The sequence below is a fragment of the Ochlerotatus camptorhynchus genome, unplaced genomic scaffold (genome assembly GCF_037179485.1).
Source record: "Ochlerotatus camptorhynchus isolate MF236.1 unplaced genomic scaffold, CSIRO-AGI_Acam_v1.1 ptg000071l, whole genome shotgun sequence".
In the NCBI taxonomy this organism is placed as follows: Eukaryota; Metazoa; Arthropoda; class Insecta; order Diptera; family Culicidae; genus Ochlerotatus; species Ochlerotatus camptorhynchus.
This window is the reverse complement of record NW_027040561.1, coordinates 1,591,460-1,603,675: the sequence shown is the minus strand read 5'-3', so window position 1 is coordinate 1,603,675 and position 12,216 is coordinate 1,591,460. Positions and strand designations below refer to the sequence as shown.

Below are 12,216 nucleotides of genomic sequence, written 5' to 3'. Positions count from 1 at the left end.
ACCATGCCATCCTGAACTAACTGCTTCAGACTGTTCTCGTTCAGATGGCCGAACCGTCGGTGCCACAATTCTGAACTCTTCCGAATTTTACCGCACGACAACAAGGCATCACCGGCATTGTGCCCAACCGAGTAGAAATCTAGTTCGTACAACTTTTCGCGACGAGACGCACTCGCGACGACTTCGGAACCTCGATAGACTTTCGCTTTCCCGGACTCGAACACCACACGCATACCGGCTTTTTCCACCTTTAGCACTGAAAACAAATTGCAGCGAAGTTTAGGTACGAACAGTGCATTTTCGACCGTGCACTCAATCTGTTTCCCGTCAACGACCGAAATCACTTTCACTGTGCCGGCATGTTCGGCCACAATCGTCTCACCGTCCTTTGCAATCGCAATCTCGACCGGCTTCGCCATACGATGCAATTCGCTGAACAGCTCTCTGTCCCGGACGAGATGTTCCGTGGCACCGGAATTAATAAACCACCGGGTACGATGCCGGTCAGACAGATCCATTCCGCCGCTTACACCGACGAAACAAACTCCCTTTCCGTCGTCCGCTTCGGCAACATTGGCTTTCGACTTTTGCTGCTTCTTATTACCTGCCTGCTTTTTCCGATCCAAGCAATCGATCTGTTTATGGCCTTCCTTCTTGCAGTGAAAACAAATCAGCTTCCTCTGCTTCACCACCTTTGATCCGGAAAAAGCTGCTTCTGCACCCTGCAAGGAAACCAATTCCATACCTCGCCGCTTGGTTTCTTCGTCCAGCAATCTGCACTTCACAAACTCGAGCGACAGGTTATCTTCGGGCATCGTCTCGAGTGCCGTGACAACTCCGGAATAAGAAGAATCGAGCGTCAAGAGAAGGTGGCAAACCACGTCCAAATCCTCCAGAACAGCACCAGTCGAACGATACTCACGGACCAGCTTATCAAAACGAAGAAAATGTTGCTGTAGATTTCCGCCTTCGAACCGCAGCTGCAGCATCTCCCGCTTCAAATGCATGCGGCTCGCGATGCTACGGCGCTCGAATACCCGATGCAGGGCGTCCCAGATATCCTTGGGGTACTGCTTGCCTTGGATATACTCCAACTGGGAATCGTGAATCCTCGAAACCAGCAGGGACTTGCATCTGCGGTCTTTCTTCATGCGTTTCTCCAATTTCCTCGCTTTTTCCGCTTTTACTTCGTTCGTGTCGTTTTCCAGGACAATCAGGTCCTCCACTTCCGCTGCATATGTCTGGATGCACTCCACAAGCTCGTGCTCTTCCAGGAGAATCTGCATCCGGAACTTCCAGGCAGCAAAGTTCAAGCCATCGAACAACGGCAACAACACACGATCGAACTTTTCCTCCTCCATAACGAAAACACCGCACTTCCGATACTTATCCGATAAAACGCGACCGGGCCCAAAACCTGAAGTGGTTTCGGATACACCAGGAGGAAATAAACCGAGAAAAATAGCGATTTAAGGAAAAACGAAATTGAACTTTATTGAAACGTGTTTTACTTTTGTTTACTCTGAGCGAATGATGTAGTAGAAAAACGCACAGGGGCGTACCAAAGGTAGGGGCAACTAGTACACTGTGGTTACACTCTTAACATTTTTACCCTTCTTACTACCGTAACATACACAGTTCCAAAAAGTAGTGTTAATTTCTGTTCAATTTGATGCACATAAATGGAGCGTCACATATCAAATACGTTTACATTATACATCATGTAAATTTCTGACACATTTCATGCAATGTAGCAAATATTGTATGCAAAACCCTACCTTTGTAAACAACATTGTTTGCAATTTGATCGGTTGCGTGAAATGAAATACAAGTCTACGTGATTGAATGTTTACATCACAATTAAAATTCAGATTTTTTATCTGTGTAGGTAATAAAATCGGATTTCACACATCTTGCCGTCTGTGATCGATAGCCAACCACACAAGTTATCTCACCTGTATAAAACAATCCCAATCGATTCCTTAATAATTTATCTAGATAATATCACAAATGAGATTGTACTGGGTAAAAAAAGGTTCTATACAACTGTCCGGTGGATCAATATGGGTTTTTTTTTAATTTAAGCATCTTTTGAATGTGGCTTGAATTTGGAAGAAAATGGGACTAGGCAAAAAAATCTACGACTGAAATTCTTGGGTGTCCCAAAATAATACTTTGTGAGAACATTTGTGAGCCCTGTATACCCTTAAAATGGCACCATCAGTGCTCTTATCGTAAAATTTGAAATAAATAGTCACAATCTTTTTCATTTGGCGACACATGTACAAGATCAAAATGGTGCTAACGTGATCAAAATCGTGGCGATTATTTGTTTTCATACGTTTTACCATTACCAAAAGTGTAATGAGTGACATATCTTAATAGTTCATAATACTTCATAATCATCAACTGGTACAAGATGATATGAAAAAAAACCTGGAAAACCGGGAATTCACAGGAAATTTAATATTTCTGAAAATACCTGGAATTTTGAGGGTATTTCATCACAGCACACATAATTCAAAAAAGTTTTACTGGGGATATTTTTAACAATGCAATGGAATGCATTTTATAATGCATTCATTTAATTTTCATTCATTAATTGATCTTTATAGATCCGCAGTGAACATTCTTCAGTAACAAATAACATTACAAAAATTCAAAAGCCTGAACTGTTTTTTTCTAGATCTGAAATCTACATATGTAAATATTAAACTTTTTAAAAATCTAGGCTAAAATTACTTAAAATCCTCGAAATTTACAAGCACCTGGACTAAAATCCCCTCCACGGTTTTAAAAACTTTAGGAATTAGACTAAAATTTAAAAGGACCACTCCAAGGAAGTTGAAACAAAAATCTTTGTGAAAAACACCAAGTGTAATATGTTTTTATGATAGTTCTGAAGAAATCCAGATTTCATTTAGAATCTGAACTAATTTTGAGCAGAAATTCAAAAAATGGATTCAAAGTGTATTCAAATGAAAGCTCGTTGAAATTGCCGATGATTATTGCATGATAATTCCAAAGAAAATCTGAAAATAATATCATTAAATTTCTGGGAAAAATGAATCCGGAGCATAATTCCTTGGACATTTTAAGAGAATGGTAAAGCCGTTGGCAATGCTGTTGTATTTTATATGGACTGTTTCAATTTTTAACTAGATCAGAAACGCACCCCCATGGCACATCCCAGCCGGGGTAGGTGGGAATTTTCTGAGGCATAAAAATCTCTGGTCACGTCTTGCTTCGGAAGGGAAGGAAAGCCGTTGATCCCGGCCCATGTGTGTTGAATAGGTGCGATATCCTACGCAGGTGTGAAAGCTGCCTTCCTGCACATTCAATTGCCGTCAATGGATGGCAGTCGATGTCCGTCGGTGATTGGCACTAGATTGCGGAACAGAGACGTTAAGTAAAGGAATGACTATTAAACAACCTAAATCACATCTATCAGATATCCTCAGATTGATTTAGTGAAATTCTGAAGATCTTCAACTGCCCAGCAATTTAAATCACATCTCTCAGGCACCCACGATACCAGGTTGCTCATAAATTGTTTCATAGGCCATCATACTTTGTTTACATGTTTCGTCAGTAGATTAGTGACGGGACCTTTTCTCGTGGTTCGAACTCGTTACCTGATACTGGATTATGAATCACCGAAGCAAACAAAATTTGCACACGCCGTTTAAAACTATGCGTTTCGCTGATCAATTGGGCTCACCAATACAAAATGGTGATTTGACAACCTGGAAGGAGCGGAATACCTAGCCCTGGTCCTAACAAGTTCTACTTAACGCCTCCTCGAGTCATATGATAACAAAAGACTACCAGCTGAAACATGGACACAGCTGAGTGGCGTAGCCTGGAAAATGTTGCCAGTCCGGCAATAGCAAAGTGAAGAGGTGCGACGCGAACACTGGCGCGGTAACCATAGTACGGTTATAGAGGAAATGCTTCACCAAACCTGAGCGTCTGTTCACCATGGAGGTGCGGCTCAAAACGGCGCCTGTTCTCCATGTTAGGAGTGGCTGATCACCGTCCTAGTGCCAGCGTGGGACTCTAAACAGAGCTGTGCACGATGATCTCCCGGCGAGACAGGGGGTTGAGGCAGGCCCAACAAGCCACCCTGAAAAAAAAACAAAGATGCAAATACTGAAGAAGGAAATACGGATCGGAACAATTGGCACTGACCTACGCGACGAAATAAGGACTATGATTGGAAACTCGTAACATGGAACTGCAAATCGCTTGGCTTCCCAGGCTGCGATAGGTTAATCTATGACGAACTTCAACCACGCAACTTCGAAGTCGTAGCACTGCAGGAACTTTGCTGGACGAGACAAAAGGTAGGACAGAGCTGTGGCACCACCAACAAGCTGGGAAACGGCTTTGTAGTGCTGGGTAAGATACGCCAACGCGTGATTGGTTGGCAGCCGATCAACGCGAGGATGTGCAAGTTGAGGTTTAAGGGCCGTTTCTTCAACTACAGCATCATCAACGTGCACTGCCCACACGAAGGGAGACCCGACGACGAGAAAGAAGCGTTCTATGCGCAGCTGGAGCAGGTGTACGACGGCTGTTCGCAACGGGACGTCAAATCGTCATCGGTGACATGAACGCTCAGGTAGGACGGGAGGCAATGTATAGACCGGCAATCGGGCCAAACAGCCTGCATGCCGTATCAAACGACAATGGCCAACGATGCGTAAACTTTGCAGCCTCTCGAGGAATGGTAGTTCGAAGTACCTTTTTCCCCCGCAAGGATATCCACAAAGCCACCTTGAGATCACCTGACCAACACACAGAAAACCAAATCGATTACGTTCTAATCGACGGGAAATTCTTCTCCGACATTATCAACGTCTGCACGTACCGCAGTGAGAACATAGATTCGGACCACTACCTAGTTGCAGTATGCATGCGCTCAAAACTCTCGACGGTTCATAACACCCGTCGAAGTCGAACGCCGCGTCTCAACATTGAGCAACTACGGGACGCCGGAGTTGCCCAGGACTACGCGCAACAGCTGGAAGTTGCACTACCCACGGAAGAGCAGCTTGGCGCAGCTTCTCTTGAAGATGGCTGGAGGGACATCCGTTCCGCCATATGTAGTACTGCTGCAGCGGCACTAGGTACTGCAATCCCGGACCGAAGAAATGACTGGTTTGACGGCGAATGCAAACTGTTAGTAGAGAAGAAGAATGCAGCACGGGCGAGAATGCTGCAACACCGCACGAGCTTGAATGTGGAGCGATACAGACAAGCGCGGAACAGACAAAACTCGGTTTTCCGAAGGAAGAAGCGTCAGCAGGAAGACCGAGATCGCGAGGCGATGGAAAATCTGTACCGCGTAAACGACACACGGAAGTTCTACGAGAAGCTAAATAGTTCGCGCAAAGGCTACGTGCCGCAAGCCGATATGTGCAAGGACTTGGACGGTAAACTTCTCACGAACGAGTGTGAGGTGATTGAGAGGTGGAAGCAGTACTATGACGAGCACCTCAACGGTGAAGCAGCAGAAAACGAAGGTGGCACGGCAACAGACCTTGAAGCACGCGCAGAAGACGACAGGCTACCGGCCCCTGATCTTCAAGAAGTTGAGGAGGAGATCGGTCGGCTGAAGAGCAACAAAGCAACTGGTGTAGATCAACTACCAAGTGAGCTATTAAAATACGGTGGTGAAGCACTGACTAGAGCGCTGCACTGGGTAATTGCCAAGATTTGGGAGGAGGGGATATTACCGGAGGAGTGGATGGAAGGTGTCGTATGCCCAATCTACAAAACGGGCGACAAGCTGGATTGCTGCAACTACCGCGCGATCACACTGCTGAGCGCCGCCTACAAGGTACTCTCCCAAATTCTATGCCACCGTCTGTCACCATTTGCAAGAGAGTTCGTGGGGCAATACCAGGCGGGATTCATGGGTGCCCGCGCTACCACGGACCAAATTTTCGCGATTCGGCAGGTTTTGCAGAAATGCCGCGAATACAACGTGCCCACACATCATTTGTTCATCGATTTTAAATCCGCATATGACACAATCGATCGAGATCAGCTATGGCAGATTATGCACGAGTACGGATTGGATCGAGTGATGTGCGTTGTTTGAGTATCGGGACACTCTCGAGTCCCTTTGAATCTCGAAGGGGGTTACGGCAAGGTGATGGACTTTCGTGTCTGCTGTTCAACATCGCGTTAGAAGAGCTTTGATAGACACGAGTGGCACGATCTTCAGGAAGTCCATCCAGCTTGTTGGCTTCGCTGATGACATTGACATCATGACACGGAACTTTGAGACGATGGCGGAAACGTACATTAAACTGAAGGCTGAAGCTAGGCGGGTTGGACTTGCCATCAACGCATCAAAGACAAAATACATGAAAGGAAGAGGTTCTAGGGAAGACAATGTTAGCCTCCCACCCCGAGTTCAGATTGACGGTGACGAATGTCGAGGTGGTCGATGAGTTCGTGTATTTGGGCTCACTGGTGACCGCCGAAAATGATACCAGCAGAGAAATTCAAAGACGCATTATGGCAGGGAATCGTGCCTACTTTGGACTCCGGAGGACGCTCCGGTCGAATAAAATTCACCGCCACACGAAGTTGACTGTCTACAAAACGCTGATTAGACCGGTGGTCCTCTAAGGCCACGAGACCTGGACTATGCTCGTGGAGGACCACGTGGTGTTTTCGAACGGAAGGTGTTGCGTACCATCTACGGTGGAGTGCAGATGGATAACGGAACGTGGAGGAGGCGAATGAACCACGAATTGCGCCAGCTGCTGGGAGAACCATCCATCGTCCACATTGCAAAAATTGGGCGTCTATGGTGGGCTGGGCACGTCGTAAGAATGCCGCACGACGACCCAGTGAAAATGGTTCTGGAAAGCGACCCAACAGGAACAAGAAGAAGAGGCGCGCAGCGGGCAAGGTGGATCGACCAAGTAGAAGGTGACCTGCAGACCCTTCGCAGACTACGAGGCTGGCGAACTGTGGTCATGGATCGAGTAGAGTGGAGACGACTTCTTCGGACAGCAGAGGACAACAAGGCCTTAACCTGATTGGTCCGTCCGCTGATTATTATATTATTATAAGTAGAATTACAAAGGAAGGAGTGAATTTAAGAGGGAATTTTGAAATGAATTCAATGAAATTTCTAAGAATTTTTTCAAAAGGTTACCTATTGAGAAGAATCTCAAGATAATTCAGAGGAATATTTATAGAAATTTTAATTCGAATTACAGGTCCAATGTTTGGAGGAGTATTTCAAAGGAATTCGGAGAAGTATTCCAAAGATATTCCGGTGAAATTTTAAGAGTATTCAAAGAAGCGTTCAAAGTGATTTCTGATGAGAATTACAGAAAATTTATGTAATTTCTAGAATAATTCAATGGGAATTTCGGAAGAATTAAAAAAAAAAACGATGAGGAGGACTCCAGATAAATTTTCGGGAAAATTTTCCTGGAGTTCTTTAGATCTACTTGAAAGTATCAAAAATTTCCCTGAAGTTAATTAAACTGTCTTAAATTTCTTTTGTAATTTTAGAAACCAGTCAGATGCTCACAATACTTCTCGTCAAATTGAAATCATGATCAAATTTGAAAATCTTCAAAGTCAAATTACAGGAAAATTGTGAAAAACCACCGAACTGTTTACCAAACGTTCGGTGTTGAGATTATGGTAAAATTTTACAGAGTTCTGTGAAATAATCCTAGTGTGTAAACCTGGAACGCGCAAAAATTGGTCGACAAAAAAATTGTTTCTTTCAGTTAAAATTCATATCACAAACTTCTTCTTATTTTTCTTCTGGTAGTTCAATTCATATATGTAAAGGAAAAAATGTTCGTTTATTCTTTTGGTTTGCCAAATCTGAACTGCCGTGCCTTCCGCTTAACTCAATCCATTAAATTTTGCACAGTGGTCTCATCGACCTTATTCACTGCCGAACGCCAGTTGGAATTAAACTGCTGCTCGTTTTCCATGGATGTATTAGTTTTTTTTTTTAGATTTCGTTTGACCAAGGCCCAATACCGTTCGATAGGGCGGAGTTCTGGGCCGTTGGGAGGGTTTTGGTCTTTGAGTACCACAACCACGTTGTTCGCATCGTACCACTCGATTGCCTTTTTCCCATAATGGCAGCTCGCCAAGTCCGACCAGAACAGATTCGTATACAGCTTTCGGGACCGCAGCTTGGCCGACGTGTTTAGTTTGTAATTTCGGTTCGCCACCTTCACCTTCTTGAACGTCGACAACCCGGCTAGTTTCTTGGCCGTATGTATGTCGACGTAGTATGGGAGACATTGAGCTTGCCAGCGACGTCCTGGATGGAGAGGCTAGGATTTCGCTTATATTTCACCACCACATTCTTTGTCGTCGCTGCCATGTCCGGATTACGATTGCTGCCGCTTCCAGGTTTCCTGGCGGACGACATACGCTCCCCGAACACTTTTAAAACGTTTGTCACGGTCGATTTGGCCACATTCAGCAATTTTGCCAAGTTGGCTTGTGAGAACGTCGGATTCTCTTGCTGCGCGAGCAAAATTTTGACACGCTGCTCCTCTTCGCTGCGTCATTTTGAAAACTGGAGAGCAAACGGTGAAAACTCATCATAGCAACTATTGTATAAACACACAACTTCCAAATGCAGCATTTCAGGTTTTTTATGCATTTTCAACAGAAATACACCAATTTGAAGTTGACCAATTTTGACCGTTCCAAACTTAAAGCTGTTTTGCAGCTTATATTGTTCGTTGGGATTGTACTAAATATTTAAATATTTCATGGTGAAATGAGATCAAATAATCGTTTTTAAGATTTAATTCTTTCACTTTCTATACTTTTCCCAAAACAGATAATTATATGGAGTTGTTACCAATTTTTCGTATGTTTATAGATTATTATAAACTTTGGACTACTTATTTTAATTTAACAGCTCTTCCATATTAAACAGAGAGGACGACTCTGTCGTATCGGTTATCATCAAACTCGTCCCCGCACTAGTAACGAATGACCCAAGGGTGCTAAAGCGACTATAATTAAAAAAATAAACGTATTAGACAGATCATTTGTCAGATACTTAATGTTGGCGACTACAAAGTAAAAAAATAAACCATTGCCTCTAATAATCTAAAAAAAGAACCCTTTTCACCAGAAATTCAAGATAAAACTGACAAAAACAAAATACCGTCACAAATCAGCATGATGGGGGATAATTTCATCAATGTCAGTCGATTGTTACTTTATACCGATAATCATAATTAAAAATTATCCTCTGTACAATAATTGATAATCAAGCCCCTGTAAGCTACCGATCATTTAATGAGTACTCACCATTTTTTAATTTACAGTTGGAGATTATGTCGTTCATTAATTCCTTATTTTTCTGCAACGAAACATGAAAATGAAATGAATTATTAATATTGCACTGGTGACATGGCTTGGCATTTGGCAATCCGAAAGTAACTTTCCCTGTCATCATAAATTAACGGAAGCTTTGATAAGGGATGGTGTGCGGGTGCTCAGTAATGTACACATTACCCAATTCGCAGAGATTGCCATTAATTATGAAACGAAAGCAGTTCGGCCGGCAATGCGCTTGTTTGGCACATGTATGCGATTACGGCAATGTGTCATGTTCGTTTTTCAATCTTACGCATGCACCGATGCCGCTCGCATTTCCATGACAGGTGAATCGAATCGAAAAGTTATCCTTTTGGGGGTCATTAAATGTTCGTTTAATCTTGTTTTACACCCGTAAATTGATTTTAATTCCCTGGAAAAACATTCCAATTGGATTTCGCAAACAATACGTGAACTGTAGCCAACTGATTATGGGCACATGTTGCCGCACTCTGTCAGCTGCACGAGCACTCAGTGCTCAGAAGTCGCATTTGTGGTGCCAGCCAAATGCTTGATCAAACACATTGAATGCATTGCACCCTTCTCATTCCAGGCAGGTGCCAATACATCTTTCCATGAAGAGGTGTCCTACTCCAGTGTCTGCGATGGATAAATCCCAGGCAGAACGAAACGAAATCGATTTCAAATACGTGATTTGTATGGCCAAAGGCGACAGGACCATATGAATATGTAGTACAGCTTCCTCGACTAAATAGTGACAGTGGATGCGGAAGGGGGTTGTTCTCACTCTCAACGGACTCGACACACGGCTGTCAACGTCAAATGGTTGGGATAGGGCACTGTAGAAAGTTTTGATTACATTTTGTCGAAGAACAACATTTTCCATGGACAGAGTATTATACTCACAGTGAAACATATCACTCACTAAAGACAATTCCCTGCAGACAGCAAGGAATGATTTGTCCTATTGTGTGCGTGGGTGTGTGCATTGAAAGCAAATCCCTGCTTCTGCTTGTACATCCCCAAGGAGTAGGAATTCATTTCGCACTCAAAACGCCCTCGGGTCACGTAGCGGACGGAGATCGATTGCTTGCCGTACCGGGCTACCGTTCGTGGCACCCATCTTGGTCGGAAAAGTGTCGTATACCCATCAGCTTGCAGCAGCTCACTCAAGAGTTGGAAATGCGAATACGAATGGAAAGCGAAGAGAGCACTTCCAGGCCAAATGGCAGAACGAAAATCGTACTTCAGACTCGACATTCTCCGATTTACATGAAAGTTTGCATAATGGTTTGTTATTGGCAATCATTCACTTTTGAGACAAAATTCGACCATTTTGAATCTCACAAAACAATTCAATATGGAGTATTGTTCAGCAAATCATAGCGCGAAAACGTCACTTTCAATCAAAATGACGTTTGATACAAAGTTGTACATTCCTTCTCAGTTTAAATATACAAGAAAATACATTTCCAGTAATTTTTGGTAAAAAATCAAAAGCAGTGTTTAAAACTTATGTAGCAAAAAATTACATTCTTCAACGTTTGTTGAATGTTTTTCATTTCAATGCTTATGAAAAATGATATCTTTAGTGAAATTCTTAAGTCGGATACTTAAAAATTAACAAAAGTCATAAAAGAACATCTTTTGGGCAAATTTTTGATAGTTTTGTTTAACCAATTTTTAGAGAAAGTTTTTTTTTGTAACTTCATCTATTTGTAAAGGCTCAATTGGGTTAGCTTTACGGAGCCGTAATTCAATGTATGATAGCATTATTTCTTATGACTTAAGCTAGTAGAACGGGGACCGAATACTCACGGCTTAAGGACAACCATTTTTTTAACAGTAATTTACAGTAGTACTAGAATTTCAACTAGAATGGGGTACGTTAATCGATTTGCTTGGGACTAATACGCTAGTCAAGTAGTGAGCTAATTTTAAATCGTTAGTTTCCACCGGTTGATAATAGGTTACTCAATTAGAAATGTAAAATTAGGGGAAATGCAGGTAATGTCAGCCTAAGTGTCCCTAATGTGGGCCCATACATAAATTCAGCAATAGACTAAATTTTCAATAGCAACGAAAAATATCCATAAGTAACGTCCCAATAACGCGTTCATCTAGATAAAATTGATAAATAGCAGATTTTTAGCGATGGGCCCAATCATAGATCCATAGGCCAACATTAGAGACATTTTCCCTTTTTATTTATAAATCATTAGTATTTCATAATTTTACTTTTTTTCTGGAGGTATATGATTTATACCTGTAATTTCTTCAATGGGTGTAATTAAACAACCATTAATTTTAGGAATACATTCTTATAAAAGTTTTGATCAAGAATGAAGTGAATATTTTGGGGGTCAAATGTTATATACAAAATAAAAAAAAAATGTTTATTTTATGTTATTTTATGAGTAATTATTTAAGTAATAATTATGTTATTTAAAAAAAAAATTAAAAAGCTTATATTAAGGGCATATCATTGAGGATATTAGGGAAATTATAATAATTTTTAAATATTTATGTGAGCTTTTTGAATGTGTTGATTTATTTCCTTTTGTTTCCGATAAAATTGCTTATGTTTTGACAGATACACGTATTTCGTCTACTACTTGCAGACTTAATCAGTGCCAAGTACTCAACATAAGTGGTGATGTGTACTTGGCACTGATGAAGTCTGCAAGTAGTAGACGAAATACGTGTATCTGTCAAAACATAAGCAATTTTATCGGAATTAAAAGGAAATAAATCAACACACTCGAAAAGCTCTTCATAATTATGCAAAGTTTCGTGCATATCGAAGAAGGTCGCGTCAGGTCGATTCGTCATTTGGTGTGGAACTGCTCAAGAGTC

At 42.1% G+C, this 12,216-nt stretch overlaps 1 protein-coding gene across 4 annotated transcripts in view; it reads right to left on the bottom strand.

Annotated features, from left to right (window-relative positions):
- Positions 1 to 12,216, bottom strand: part of Epac (Exchange protein directly activated by cAMP) — a 541,224-nt gene that overhangs the window by 159,227 nt on the left and 369,781 nt on the right. For all 4 annotated transcript variants that reach the window (XM_065217278.1, XM_065217279.1, XM_065217281.1 and 1 more), the window contains one exon: positions 9,331 to 9,382. In XM_065217278.1, the coding sequence (XP_065073350.1) occupies positions 9,331 to 9,382 (52 nt within the window). The remainder of the gene's footprint in view (positions 1 to 9,330; positions 9,383 to 12,216) is intronic.